General features: G+C 41.7%; 1 protein-coding gene across 4 annotated transcripts in view; it reads left to right on the top strand.

Annotated features, from left to right (window-relative positions):
- Positions 1–15,727, top strand: part of ZNF804B (zinc finger protein 804B) — a 341,954-nt gene that overhangs the window by 283,555 nt on the left and 42,672 nt on the right. For 3 of the 4 annotated variants that reach the window (XM_074945962.1, XM_074945960.1, XM_074945961.1), the window contains one exon: positions 8,010–8,153. The exons of the other annotated variant lie outside the window; for it this stretch is intronic. In XM_074945962.1, coding sequence (XP_074802063.1) covers positions 8,010–8,153 — 144 coding nt within the window. The remainder of the gene's footprint in view (positions 1–8,009; positions 8,154–15,727) is intronic. 4 annotated transcript variants of the gene reach the window in all.

Raw genomic sequence — 15,727 nt, 5'->3', positions numbered from 1 at the left:
CATTTTAAACATAGTTGTTTGCTACATAATAAATAAAATAAATAATAATAATAATTAATAATAATACAATTTCTTTCAAAAGAGTTAGACCAGGATTTACTTTGGCCCCTAAAGTTTTATCCTGGTTTTGGCAACATGAGGCGCACTTTGGCTTTGTGTCTCTGATTATAAAATTGCAGTGGTATCTGCCACCCTTGTATGAGCATTGTGAAGTGCAAATAGTCATGGGTGGTGGGTATTATAGGCCAGGGGAGTCTCTACCTTCCCCTGTGCTGCCACGGCCGCCGAATCCCTGGTTGCAGGTTTTGTGGCAAAGTTTTTGCTTTATTATGCCCCATGCAGGTTCCAGGGCAGCTGAGGAGGCACATACCACCTTCTCAGCTGCCCTGGAACCTGCAGGGGGCATACTAAAAGTGTCTTGTATCACAGATGCATTTCCGATTTCCCCTGGGTGGGTTGGGTCTGAGGAGGGGAGGTGCGGCCAGCCCGGGTTCCTCTGGGTGAAGGCTTGGGGCTTTCGCCAGCCTGGGGCTCCTGTGGTCAGGGGGGGCACTCTCCAGCTGCAGGGGGGCGGAGGTGGTAGGGGTTCTTGGGGCTCCGGCATAGGGCGGGTGCAGGTGGAAGGGGCAGAGCTGGGGGCTTACCGCCCCAGAGGGGGGTTCCACCAGCTGTCCATGCAAATAGTTAATGTAGAGAAAAACTTTGGTTTGGAGGAGTCAAATAAATGCTAACCATTGCTTTCTATACTTGTTCTCGTGGAGGATTCTCACAAGCGTAGAATATGTAATATAGATTCAGAGTGCAGACAATAAATTTTCACCATTAAATGACTGTGAGCAAGCTTGGAGAAATGAGCTGAGCAGAAGCTACAATAATAAAGTGATATTCCAAGGAAGAGAGATGCAGTGAAACGAAATGAAAATTAGAATATCCTGAGGGGAGGGAGTCACAGATTCTATGAAGTTCTACATTTAAAGAAATGTGCAATAGCATTTGGTCAGTTTCAAAAAAGCAATAGGTGTAGATACTTTCAATACAATGAATTCCTAAGACCTGAAGTCCTTACTTAGTTCTTACTCAAGTAAAATTTTCACTGAAGCCAATGGAAGTTTTGCTGGAGTAAGAATTGAGTTAGGACTTCAAGATTTGGGGTAAAATTTTCAAAAAAATACCAAAAGAAACTTAGGCCCAGATCTTCAAAGGCATTTAGTCACCTAGCTCTTATCGGCACCTAACTCCTATATTTGCCTTAACTTCCACTGGGAGTCAGATGCCTGAATACCTTTGAAGTTCTGAGTCTTAGTCCCATTTTCAAATGAGATTCAGGCATTTTCAGATTCCCACGATGCTTTAGGCATATTCCACTCCAGCCTTAGGACGTAACCCAGTGTGCTCAGACATAAGCAAGTCATTGGTTAGGAAGCTGCAAGTGAGGTGGTGCAAGTGGAGATGATTTCAAATGGCTACTGGGCCATTTAGTACCGCTGTAAAGGGCCAGCAAATGAAACTCTCTAATGAATCAATGGTTTCAGAGTAGCAGTCGTGTTAGTCTGTATCCACAAAAAGAAAAGGAGTACTTGTGGTACCTTAGAGACTAGCAAATTTATTTGAGCAGAAGCTTTCGTGAGCTACAGCTCACGCTCATGAAAGCTTCTGCTCAAATAAATTTGTTAGTCTCTAAGGTGTCACAAGTACTCCTTTTCTTTTTTCTAATGAATCAGTCTTGCTTATTTGCCTCATCTACACCAGTAAGCCTCCCCAGCAATTCTTATTAAAATCATCAAAATCATATTTACCATATTATGATGAACTATAATCAAGAATTCCCTGTGCTGCGACCATATGAAGCTCTTTGGTTAAAAATTGAGGGTCTTATCAGGGAAAACCATGAAAATTCACAGAAAAGATATGTCCATGATAAGACACCGACACAGCCCGCCTGATCATCTCCTGTGTATTCCAATACTTGCAGCATTTGCCTAGTTCTAGAACATACAGTTATCCAAATATATGAGTATTACTTCTGGGATTCTTCCACTTGTGCCCAGTTAATGAGCTGTCTGGACCCCATTTCAACATACTTTTCAGTAGCTTGTGGGGCGGGGGGGGGGGAAGCGTGGAAAGGAGACAATCGGAGCTGCAGCTGTCCTGGGAATAGGTGAAGGTATGAGCATTAGAGCTGGATGATACACAGAAGCACCTTATTCAAAATTGAAGTTTGGGGCATGCTGCCTAAATCCATGTCCTTGTTCAGACCTTGGCCATCTACAAGCTCCTCTGCACATGCAAGATTCCTTGAAAATATGAACCATAATGTAAATAACTAGGGGCAAACCCAACTTCAGGCCTCCACAGAGATGGTCTTACTTACAGAACTGGCGTTGTTCTACTGTAAAAGGGGGTGGGGCATGTTTCTATGCACACCCCTTATACAATACGGCTTCAAGAAGATGCCGGCACAGCATGCAATGGAGGCACTTGGGGAAAAGACATGATCAGGATGGGGGTGATCCTCTGGTCACTGAACTTTTCCTTTGTGGGGACAGGGCAGCAGAACCATTGGCTAAAGCAGTTTCTGTGCAGCTCAGACAACTTTGGTGGAGACTTCCTCCCAGGACCCTTATGCACCTGCCCAGTGTGCCTCCTTGCTAGTCCTACTGGTCAGTAGGTGGAGGATTTGCTCCTTAATGAAACATTGGAACAACTCCATGAAGATAACCCAGCAACTCAATGGCTTCAATAGTGCCCTTGTCTCTGATGTGGTACATATACCTACCTTTAAACCAGCAAGCTGTAACAGCTCTTCAAACCAGACACCATCCCTCAAGAAAGAGCAATCCCTCACTTGTTTAGCTCTCCATTTAAGCAACATTCATCCGAATTGCTGACCGCAAATAACAAACGCTAATTTGAAAGCAGGATGTCTACTATTTTTACATTTAATTTCAGAAATGTTTAGACAAAAAAGGCCTAAGGCTTTATTGTTTGTTCTGTTTTTTCAGTTTGCCATTAATTTGTATTTATTCCACCAGAACATATTTACAGTAATGCCCAGACTAATACAAAAAACTGCCTTTGCAAGTTTCACTGTATGAACCGACCTGCTCATCACCTTAGTCCACTTGGATAGAGCAGAGATATTTGTGATCAATTTCAGAAACAACTTGTAGAATTGTCTAGGTCAGCATTCTTTAATGGCCATGCAAGTCTATTAAATATCTCTTACAAACTCTGCATTTAATAAATGATTTCTAATTGACTAGGTGTCATCAGGAACATTCTAGAAAACTCAGTTACACAGTATTTTTCATTGATTTTCCTTATATTAGAAAATGAAATGTCAGATACCATTAATTGCATTTTCACAATAAAGAGCAACAGCTAAAGAAACTGCTAAGTGATAGCACTTCCAGTCTAATGCACAATGGATGGATTCACTGTAAATGAATACAATATATCAACATTTATTACAGTAATATGCATCTGTGAGCTAAATTGATGTGAATGTAATTACTCTCTTTACAAATGGAACAGCGCTGCAGGTTTCTACCAAGAAAATCATTCACATATATTTTACACATTCCAATAGCCTTATACAGCATATTATCTGCCTTTCAGCAATACATTAGGTAATTAACCCTTTGGGTCTAAGAGTTTCTACTTATAATGATTGCATCATCATCATACCTCCTGTACTTACTGCTAGCTGCAGACTGTCCATGTGTCAAGCATCACTAACTTGCATAGTTTCACCTTTATGCTTTTTTTTATCACGCCTACGTCTCACCAAGATGTACCCTGTGACCCAGAATGAAGTTCATTAGGTTGTAACACACATTTCCAGTGAATCTGATGCTCCTCAGACACATAATATAAAGCTTTTTCTTGAGCTATTTTCTTGAGCTACCTAGGAGAGATCTAAGAAGGAATCAGGCTTTATATTAGCAGATAAAATGTCAGATATGATTCTGCATGCCTTCCTTCACACGATTCTTTTATTGCACCCAAGCATGAGCATTGTTTTTGCAGAACAGAGGAAATAGTATTAGTGGTCTGGAAGTGTAAATTCATTTGACTATACACAATTTAGTGTTGCGCTGGAAGTTCTAACTCCTTTGTGAGGAAAGAAAATCCATGACCTTTATAAAGTATGTGCTGTAGCATTCAATTTCCCTGCATCTGATCGATAAGCAGGCAGGAAATTATATCTTTTTCCACGCCGGAGAAGCATAATTAAGGAAGAAGGCAATGGAGGTAGTTGTGATTATCTTTGGATGCACCTGGAAGCTGCCTTGTTGCTTTTTTAAAAACATCTTAATGGTAAGGGAACTGTGTATTAATTTCTGCTGAGAAGATGAAGTTGACAGTTTAGAATGCTCATGAACAGCAGTTTCAGTTGTGTTTCAGAGAGAATAATGTAGCCCACCTCAAACAATTAGGCTGCTTCTTCTATGCACGCAATGATGAAGCTGTGAACATTTAATTGACAGTTCATAACCAGAAAAAAAAACAATTATGCTCTGGCTGGTTGCCAATGAGTCAGAAACTTGTATTTTTTACAAATTTACAATAAGAATATGTTGTCCCCAATACTTGACTTCCAGGGAAAGCATCTCTGCATAATTAGCGCTATTGCATGCACATTCTAATTTATGCATTTTAATTATACCAACGGCCCAGTGAATAATTAATGTTAGGAAAACAATAGGTCTGAAACATAAAGCTAAAAAGTATCACTGAAATGCTTTTTAATGGTCTTTGTGGATTTCACATAACTAATGAAACAGTTTAACTATTTGAGTGCAAGAATATTTTCCTACAATAGCTTTACAGTCAAGTGCTGAGAATTAATTAGGGAGATCATGTGAGCTTCCTAATTTTTTCAGCCACCTGAGCCACAGGAACTCAGCTATGTCTCACTGGTGATGCTTGGATGTCCAAGTTCATAGGAAGGGCTGGGGGTTGCCATCCATAGGGCACGTGAGATGGGAATGCCAAAGTTTAGAAGTGAGATTTCCCACTACACACCCGCACCTTCAAACTTACTGCTAGTCACAGAGCAGCATTCCCACGTGGGCATTTGAACCCTATCCTGCTGAGAGATAAAAGCTCCTATAGGAGAATAAAAGGAAACTAAATGGTGACCTCAAACCTATTAGGTGAGATTGACCCAGTGAGCCCATCCAGGCCAGATGAAGAGTAGACAAACTCAGGAAAGAGACTTCTCCAGGAGTTGATGCATAACACTCAGCGTTGTCACACCTAACTTTTAGGCACCCAGAAAATCCCTGGGATTCACAAAGGATGAGTTTGATGCCTACACAATGAACTGTGGGAGATAAGGAGACAGGCACCTAAGGCTGGAGATTCATAAAAACCAGGATGCTAGGCAGATCCCCACCTCAGATAACCAATGGGAGATGCATAGGAGAGGGGTGTGTCCTAAGCTCCACCTCTCTCAGGGAGTTCCATGCCTTAGTTTGGGCTGTATGGAGGTGTCTGCCTCTGATTGGGCTTCCCAGCTGCAAACCCATCTTGGAGTTAGGCATCTATGCTGTTTTTTGCAAGAGGCTGGGGGTGGGAAGGAGGAGGAAGGTGACCACCTTCAGAACTTTTTGCCGTGTGGCTAGGGCACTTACCTAGGATGTGGGAGACCCCCCAGCTGAAGTCCACCCACTCCTCCCCTCCCTGCCCCCAGAAGGGAAGAAAGGATTTGAGCAGGTGTCGGCCACCTCTCAGAAGAGCACTCTAAACACTCTAAATTCTGATGTGGGGCTCCCTCAATATCACTGTTCTACCTGCATAAATAATTTAAAAAATAATTGGTGCCGGGGGACTGGATCTTAGGTCTCTCCATCCCAGGTGAGTGGGCTAATCATCAAGCTACAGGGTCATTCTTGTGCTTGCTCTCTCTCTCAGCCAATGATGCTATATTTATTTATCCACAGTGGAACAGCTTCCACGGGAAAGATTGAGGGATCCTGCACATCAGACTATTCCATAGTTCAGCACTCACCTGAGAGTGTGGAGACCCCTATTCAAATCCATCCTTCCTCTCAAAGGAATTCAACTGGGGATCTCCCACATCCCAGGTGAATACCTTAATGACTGGGCTAAAAATTACATGGGAGCTCAACCCCTTTTCCCAGTTTTGTGTAAGCTCCCCATAGCAGTCTGATCCACTAGGCAAGCTCAGCACACCCCTACCAAATCAGGTCCCACAGGCAGATTAGATGGAGGAATACCTATCTTTCCTAGGTTCACTTCATGCACCACGTGGGGGCTCAGGCATCCAGATACCTTGTCTGGGGCTAGAGTGCACATGTGCACCAGCAGAAATATAGATGCCTAGGGAACTTTCATTGCAAAAATTTAGGCATTGAGTGAATAGAGCTTTCTACAGAGTTTGGGGCAGCTGATCTGGGGTTTTATGAATCCCACTGGGGTCTGATTCTGTGATTTAGGTGCCTAAAGTGGCAGTTAGGTGCCTTAGTCCCTTTGTGAATCTAGCCCTAAGAGGTCATGTCCATGTTACTATGAAAAAAATGCACATTCAAGTCTCAAAGCTTGCAAAGTCTGACCTTCATGGAGTAAAGCCTTGGAAGCCTGTCATGTAGATTTCAAAATTTGCATTCCAGGTGAGGGCACATAGAAACCGGACAGCAGTTCTGTGCAGTTGTGGAAGCCTCATTATAAAAAGTAATGTGCCACATTCCCATCCAAAAATGGGTATAAAAATTACAGTAAGTGCTTAATTACATGACTCACATGGCAATGTATTACATGCATATGAATAGCATCAAATAGGTCATTGTGAATGTAACAATGGAGATCAAATTGATATTTTGAAAACTTTTTACAAATAATTGTTTCCTGTTGGAAGTTTGCTTTTAAAGCTCCTAAATAAAATAGTGTAGAAAATAATATATTATAAAATACTTTTAAAATGACCAATACTGGGAGCTGCTGCTACTTTAGAAATCAGGCCATTTGTTTAGGTGCCTGAATATGGCTTCAGGAGATTAACTGTAGGCCACTGTTTCTGAAGGCCTTGGCCCATCTATATACACACAACAAATGTTAAAAACAATGGATCACAACCCCTGCTTTCCTGTGCTTCCTCCCAGCACAGCAGGGGACCATTAGAGAGCCAGTGATGGCTGGTTGATTCTCAGGGTGGATCTCTGCTGTCCGGAGTGCTGGTCACAGATCAACACAGCCAAGGGGCTGTTCATTTAAACTGACAGGCTAGGGTCCCTATGGGATTGAATGCCAGCTGAGTTTACTTGCAGTGCAGTGTACTCCAGCCACCTGGCAAGCTCATTCATGCTGAAGCTGAGCGCAGTAAGGAGTAGTGCAGGATCTGCTCAAGACGAGAGTTCCCCTACCCCAGGAGAATTCTCTGCTGGCCATATCCAGCTGCTTTCTGGCCCTTCTGAGCCACTCATGTGGTGTAAAGAGGGCAGAACACAAATGAGAATCTGACCCAGTATGCAACTATATAGTACAAATTTGCTTCCTCTAAGCAATAATATGAAAAAACAGACACCTGAAGGGGCAAACTAAAGATATTGGAACAAATAGGTTTATCATCCAGTGTGTAGCCACACATTCGTTTGTAACCTCTTAACTATTCTACTTCACAGTAAGGGGATTAAGGGCCCACTCATTATTTTTTGCTCTTTCCTCATCCTTGTACTATTGCACTTCGTTCGGTATAATATTTAAGTCAGGCTGAAAGAGTAATTAGTCCAGAGAGTAAATGTTTCCTTAATCTGTCTGGGAAAAAAATTATGTCCAGTAAAGTCTGAGGTCAGTAACTTTAGATCAAAATGTATTTTCATATCTTTGCGGATTTTTGTGAATCATCAGTTCGGTCTGTTAGGAGCAGACCTAACATTTTAAATGTTCCTTACTGCATAACATAAAATGTGGCTAATTCAGTGTGAGCTCAGGAATCTGCAATACTACTAGTAACAGAATGCTACCCTTTCCCTCTGCCTTTGTAGGGTTATGCTGAGAAGGAGAAGGCCACAGCAAAGGGTCTGGAGGATGTGAAGGCTAACTTCTACTGTGAATTATGTGACAAGCAGTATCACAAACACCAGGAATTTGACAACCACATCAATTCCTATGACCATGCTCACAAGCAGGTAAACTTGGAAAGTCATGCATGTGATTGGTATTCCATCATAAAGGAAGAATACAGCACAAAGTGATTGGAAATAACCTTGAATGGCATGGTTAGAAATATTGTTTGTAGTAACTTTTCATGTGTCCCAGACCCACTCACATTGATTCTGATCCGGAGTCCATTGAAATCAATGGGAATTTTTAGATTGACTTCAATGGATTTTCGATCAGACCCATGGAAAACAAGCCTCCCATGTTAATGTTCTTATTCAATATCTAACACAGACGAGGTTCTATGATGATAACAGATTTAGACCAGGCTCCTGAAAGGACTCAATGATTCCCCGTTTTGCTGGTTGATACTTTTAAAGGGACAGGATCTAAATTAACTCAAATTAGAGACTAGCTAGCCTGGGAATGATCAAATGCAACACAGAGCTAATTTTTAAATTAATATTTTTCATAAAAATCAGATGTGACATATTTTTGAGTTTTAAGCATTCTCAAGGGTTAACCAGTTGAGCCGAAGGATCATTGCCATCAGTGTAAGATAAGGGGTGAGTATGGGTAGTGATAATGATATCTCTAATTGTCGGATTACCAGCCAAAAGAAGGAGCGCTTTCTCAAACATCCAGTGTCCCTCCTTTAGATTCAGATGGTCAATGTACAGTCTGATCATGCTGTACCAAGAGCAGAAGACATTTTGTTTTAAAAATAAAAGCATACATTTTGATTCAACTTCAGAAATATGTGTCTTATAACCTCTATGAAAAGGGGAATAAGGACAACCTGGGGGATTACAGACTAGTCAGATTAACTTCAGTACCCAGAAAAATAACAGAGCAAATAATCAAGCAATCAATTTGCAAACATCTAGGAGATAATAAGGTGATAAGTAACAGTCAACATGGATTTGTCAAGAACAAATCATGTCAAACCAACCCAATAGCTTTCTTTGACAGGGTAACCAGCCTGGTGGATGTGTGTGTGGTGGGGGGGAGTGGTAGATGTGTTATATCTTGACTTTAGTAAGGCTTTTATCTCGTATGACCATCTCATAAACAAACTAGAGAAATACAGCCTAGCTGATGCTACTCTTAGGTGGGTGCATAAATGGTTGGAAAACCATTCATTCCCAGAGAGTAGTTATTGGTGGTTCATAGTCAAGCTGGAAGAGCATATCGAATGGGGTCCTGCAAGGAATGGTACTGGATCTGATTCTGTTCAATAGCTTCATCAATGACTTAGATAATGGCATAGAGAGTACACTTATGAAGTTTGCAGATGATATCAAGTTGGGAGGAGTTGTAACTGCTTTGGAGGATAGGTTTAAAATTCAAAATGAGATGGACAAACTGGAGAAATGGTCTGAGGTAAACAGGATGAAATTCAATAAAGACAAATGCAAAGTACTGTACTTAGGAAGGAACAATCAGTTGCACACATACAATATGGGAAATGACTGCCTAGGAAAGAGTACTGCAGAAATGGATCTGGGGGTTATAGTGGATCACAAGCTGAATATAAATGTAAAGTTGTTGCAAAAAAAAAGTGAATATCATTCTGGGATGTATCAGCAGAAGTGTTGTAAGCAAGATGCAAGAATTCTTCTGCTTTACTCTGCCCTGATAAGGCATCAGCTGGAATATCATGTTCAGTTCTGGGAGCCAAATTTCAGGAAGAGGTGAACAAATCTGAGAAATCAGAGTGACAAAAATAATTAAAGGTCTAGAAAACATGACCTATGAGGAAACATTGAAAAAACTGGGTTTGTTAAGTCTGGAGAAGAAAAGACTGAGTGGGGACATGATAACAGTTTTCTGTAATAAGATGTTGTTACGAGGAGGAGAGTGAAAAATTGTTCTCCTTAACCTCTGAGAGTAGGGCAAGAAGCCATAGGCTTAAATTGCTGCAAGGGTGGTTTAGGTTGGACATTAGGAAAAACTTCCTAACAGTCAGGGCGGTTAAGCACTGGAACAAATTGCCTAGAGTTGTTGTGGAATCTGAGTCATTGAAGGTTTTTAAGAACAAGTTAGACAAAAACTTGTCAGGAATGATCTAGTTATTACGTAGTCCTGCCTTGAGTGCAAGGGACTGGACTAGATGACCTACTGAGGTGCCTTCCATTCCTACACCTCTATGATTCTATGATTTCTCAGGGTGGAGCTCTTACAGCATTGCATGCAGACCATAATTGATGTTATGGAACAACACAGCTTGTCATTTAAGGAAACAGATAATACTTTCTAATTGCTTATTATCATTTGTTTTGTAATAAGTTAATCACTGCTATATATGCTAGCTACATCCATAGCTGGTGCCTGCTGTCTTGCTAGATGTGCCGTTGACATCTTGCTTTGCTACTGATTTTAACTGGATGTAAATTTAAAATGGCAGCAAAGAGGAAAAGTGCTATTATTTCATACCAAGATTTCAGAGTTCAGACAAAGTGGTTCCCCGAAAAGTCATGCCAAGATCTGTGAGCATTCAGAATTTCTGATGTAACTGATGTGGTTTTATTTCTGCAACAAAAAGGTTTGTTGAAATGATTTAGTCAAATGCAGAAAATGTTGTGGTGATAAAGATAATTAAGGGGTAAGTATTTAGTCATCCGTATCTAACAGAGAAGAGAGATATTCAGAATATTTAATCAAGACAAAACCTCAAGAGAATTTTAGCTCACAACTTTCTAACTACAAGGCAGACACATTATTGACAAAGGGACTAATCTGAGAGGGGCTGAATACTCACCAAATTAACCCATTAATTTATGGTGCATGCTCAGTACTTTTTGGGTCAGAGTCTAGTTTACGATGTAGTTGACTAAGGGCATGCCTATACTTGAAATGGAAGTTGACCTATGTTAGTAATTACTGCAGTGGTTTATGTCCACATTACCCTCCTTCTGTCAGTGGTGCTTGTCCTCACCAAAAGTGACTTAAGAGGGGCAATGTGGGAGGCCAAGAGCCTGGGCTCTCAGATCCACAGGCAGCTCCTTGACAGGAGCCCAGCTGATTCCTGGGCTCCCCACTCCCCATCACTGGGAGCCCAAATGCCCCCGCAGCTCACAGCAGGGAGCCTGGAGTCCCGGTGCAGCTGCCAGGCTCCCTTCAGTGAGTGGGAAGTCTCCAGACAGCTGCCAGGCTGCACCTGCCCAGCTCCCCACTCTCAGCTCCGAGCTGGGCTGCGCCTTGGACTCCCGCTCCCCACTACACACTGGGAGCCACTGAGAGCTCCCCCCTGGGAACCCAGCTGCATCCGGGAGTGGGGAGCTGAGAGCCTGAGTGGGGGCACAGCTGGGCTCCCAGCCCATTCCCAGCTTCTGACAAATAGAGGCTAGGGACACAATAGCAGTTCTTCACATCACCACTCAATTCATCCACACAAACATATGTAATAATATACAACAAAAACATTTTCAGATCTCAAACCTGTGAAGCTAATATAAATATCCCCCCTTCGGTGTTTTTCCACTTGTCAGGATTGTATCTGAACTCAAACCGATCCAGTCCCAGCACATAGCAACAACCTCCCCACATCCCCCAACACTACTCTCTCCCTGTGATTTATGCAAAATAAAACTGCCGTTTTGATGCACCGACCAGTTTTTTTTGGCTGCTTTCCATCATAAAAGATAATGTTTAAGCAATAAAACTCTTTTTAATTTTAAAGTTAAATTTAGTGCTCTGAAAGCTGCCAGATTGACAGTACTCAAGACTAACAGCCTGTACTTAAATGCACAACATGTATAGTACATCAAGTGTCAGTGCAAGTTTCCTCCACCCTGCCCTTTCAAATATAGCTCAGAAGCAGTAGTGTTTCAATAAGCTCAGAAGTAACTACTCACTTTGGGAAAAGGGTAATTTAGTCCTGCAGGCCCATTCACTTCTTCACCCCTATGCTAAGAGGCCAGTAACATTAGTTTGCAGAAGAACTGGGACAAGGACACCCCTCTGCTTCAACTTCTATAGTAGGTCACTAAACATGAAAAGTTTCTGATATGTCAAATTAATTTCCTTCCCATAGAGCAGATCCTCTGTTTCTCTATCATAAAAAGGAAGATTCCCCATCACTTCGTGTATCTCACACCATCACCTGCAAAGACTTTTGTCACAGCCAACAGTCTTCTTTAATTGGGGCTGAATTAAAGAGTGACCCTTCAGAGCTCATTAGAAATCTCTACAATTGACCAAAGGGATAGTTTATGAACAAAAAAGTCATTCCCTGCTGCTCCCTTACCTCTCATCTGTAGGTTGCTACTCACTCTTTCAACAATAGTCCTTGCCCCAAATGTTATGGGGCTCATCATTCACTCGAATGAGAAAGCAACAAATGGAATTAATTTCTCAAGAAGCCATAAACTTGATGCTGCACAGAGTTAGAGTATGAAAGATCCTGACCAGGACCCTGATCCCTGATTAATTTGGGTCTGAACTTTCAAAGTAGCCCCATTCAGAAAATAATAGAGAAGACAAACTACTTCTACATTACTCCACCACTAAAAGATAGGCTATTACAGTATTGTTGTGTACGAGGATGCCCATTATACTGCAGATGCTTTTTACCTTGAAAGACTGTCTGCTAAGCCGAAGGAAAGAAAATTGTATTGTTTGTCCACATACTGTATATAGTACCTATCAAGGCAAGGCAATGTGTCTCTTAGACATGGGCCAACCTTTGCGAACTGGATCAGCTACTATACACCAGATATGGAAACATAATGTGAGACATTCGAGCTAGGGAACCCAGCAAATCTGATTCAGTTTCACAGCTTGTGGTAATATCCAGTAATTGAGAAATAAAATACAGAAGGGTATTTTTAGCACAGGAGTGATTAAAAGCAGAGGTGTTGATGGTTTAATGGAGCATTATGCCATACATCCTACTGTTCTTCTCCTCTGCTGTGTTCTGCAGAACACTGATTTTGTTGGATCATTACTGACTCAAAATCTCCAAACATTATACTTTTCTAAAATGAAATTCATGAGCTATTTTTCCATTTATGATTTCATCCATTCATTAAAGTGCAAAGTCTTGGCCCTAATACTTAGTATGGTACTCATTACCTTCCTCATCCCTGAAGGCTTCTAAGGTTTAACCATAACAGCTTGGCCTTGTTCACTTAACTAATTTGTACTCGTGTGCTATCCTAACCTTATACATTAGTTAACCGTATAGTACTTTATCAAAAGCTTTATCAAATACAAGTTCTCCCCCAATGTCTGTTTTTGCAGTATCTTCTAACAAAAATCCATCTAGCATAGGCAAATATGATTTATACATAATTCAGTAATTATGACTAGTTTTTAGCCATTCTTATTTCTATAGCTCTTTTATCTTATTGTTAGTTCATATCACCAATGTCTTACCTATTACATAGTCCAGATATACTGTGCTATGCCTACATGGAGAAGATCCCCTTTCTGAAGATTAAGTTCTTTGACTGCAAATACTAGTATAAAGTGAGTGTGGAAATTCTGGTTGTGTGCAGACCTTCCCATCTCTCCGAAGGCTTCTCTACGTGAGCTATCTGCTCTTAAACTTGGTATCAAGTTTGGTATTGTTCTGAGAGGAGGGCAGAGGGGCTCCAATATGTACTCTTGAGAGCTTGAATTCATGGTCCCTGGACCTTTGACCATCATAACAACCATATGTTTAGAAGTAGCTGATCTCTCTGGCCTGACACATACAAGTGGGTACATTTTGGACTTTGGCCTGGAGGTTGGGGTTGAAAACACAGTTATCAAATTATCAAGTCTTTATTCAGTTTTAATTCATATCTTTCTTAGGCAAAATCCCATTGAGTTCAATAGGGGTTTGCCAGAATAACAACCTCAGGATTCATCCCATATTGAATACCATTCTATCACGGACTAAATAATCACCACTTTTACAGACTGCGTCAGGGCCTTTTCACTCTCCCAGCAGAAGCAAAGGATCTGTGATGATGGTCCACTCTCAGCAACTAATGGATCCAACTATTTTCTAGAAGCTTCTGGGGGGGAAAGCATATGTGTCTCCAGAGCAGGATTTGAATTCTCTGCTAGCGCATTAAAATGACCAGCTTTATGCAAATATTGATTCCCTGGCTCCTAAACAAAGCAACCTATAGGTCACCATGTTTTAATGATTACCTGTAACAAAGAGAAAAGGAAGATTATTACAGCATTGGTGGCAAAATTCTGACCAGCTATGCAATAGGGAGTTTTTGCAGTTGTATGTGGCATTCTTGAAGTCTAGCAATTTCTTTTTTTCCCTGTGCTATGAAATCTGTGAATCCTGGGCAACAGAATTGCTTGGGCAGTGTCCCATTTGACAAAACCACAATGCCTCCCTACCAAGCATCTGAGGTGAATGATCCCTGCTGCAAGGAGTTCTCATTATTCTTTGCAAAGAAGATTGACTGAATTAGAAGCCATTTCACTGGAGCTATAGAAAGTATACCAATACTGGAGGGGTCAAATACCCTTAGTTTGGTTCAAAGAAGGGATTAGTATGGAAGGCAATACAAGCTATTGTTTGAAAATATAGCATGCACATTTATATAAAATCATTATAAGTAAAATGGAAAATAATGTAAGGCAGCATATTTCCTTAAAGGGAGTTCCTTAGTTACATACATATGTCAATAGAAAAGAGACCAAATTTGGTTAGAGATATCCATTTTATTGGTGGCATCAAATGAAATCTTTCAATGCCTCTAGGTCAGTGGTTCTCAACTCTGGTCCACCGCTTGCTCAGGGAAAGCTTCTGGCGTGCTGGGATGGTTTGTTTACCTGCTTCATCTGCGGTTTGCCACTCCAGGCCAATGGGGCCTGCGGGAAGGGCGGCCAGCACGTCCCTCGGCCCACGCCGCTTTCTGTAGCCCCCATTGGCCTGGAGCAGCGAACCACGGCCAGTCGGAGCCGCGATCGGCCAAACCTGCAGATGTGGCAGATAAACAAACTGGCCCAGCCCGCCAGGGTCTTTCCCTGAACAAGCGGTGGACCAGAGTTGACAACCACTGCTCTAGGTCATTCACAACATTCATCCATTCATTTATTGTAGTACTGTAGTAGTTGGAGAGTTCCAATTTTGTATATATAATTCTTGGCAAACAACAAGGCCTCCTTAGAAACCAGCAAGAGAAAGTTGTAAAATATAAATCTGATCCATATATTATATAATAATAACCATAATAATACAAATAAGCCACTAAGAAAAACAAGGCTGTATTGCCATCTTGGGGCTTCTGGTGACATCACAGGTATTTATTTGCAATTTTTGAGATACTAAAGCTGGTGATGATCACCCTAATGAAAATGCAGTCAGTTCTTAGTATGTTTGGAATCTAACAATACGTTTGTGTTATTTGGGCAGGATCTTTCAGTCTACACCTGTGCACATGCTTGTATCTAAACCAGGGCCGGCTCTAGGCACCAGCAAAACAAGCAGGTGCTCGGGGCGGCACATTTCTAGGGGCGGCATTCTGGCGCCGGCCATGCTGCCCCTAGAACTGTGCCCCCACTGCTCCAGCTCACCTCCGCCTGCTCCCCTGAGCGCGCCACCACCGCTCCGCATCTCCCCCTCCCTCCCAGGCTTGCTGTGCATGAA

Source organism: Natator depressus, chromosome 2, assembly GCF_965152275.1.
Source record: "Natator depressus isolate rNatDep1 chromosome 2, rNatDep2.hap1, whole genome shotgun sequence".
NCBI lineage: Eukaryota > Metazoa > Chordata > Testudines > Cheloniidae > Natator > Natator depressus.
Note: the sequence above shows the minus strand (reverse complement) of the source record. Positions and strands in the feature narration are given on the sequence as shown.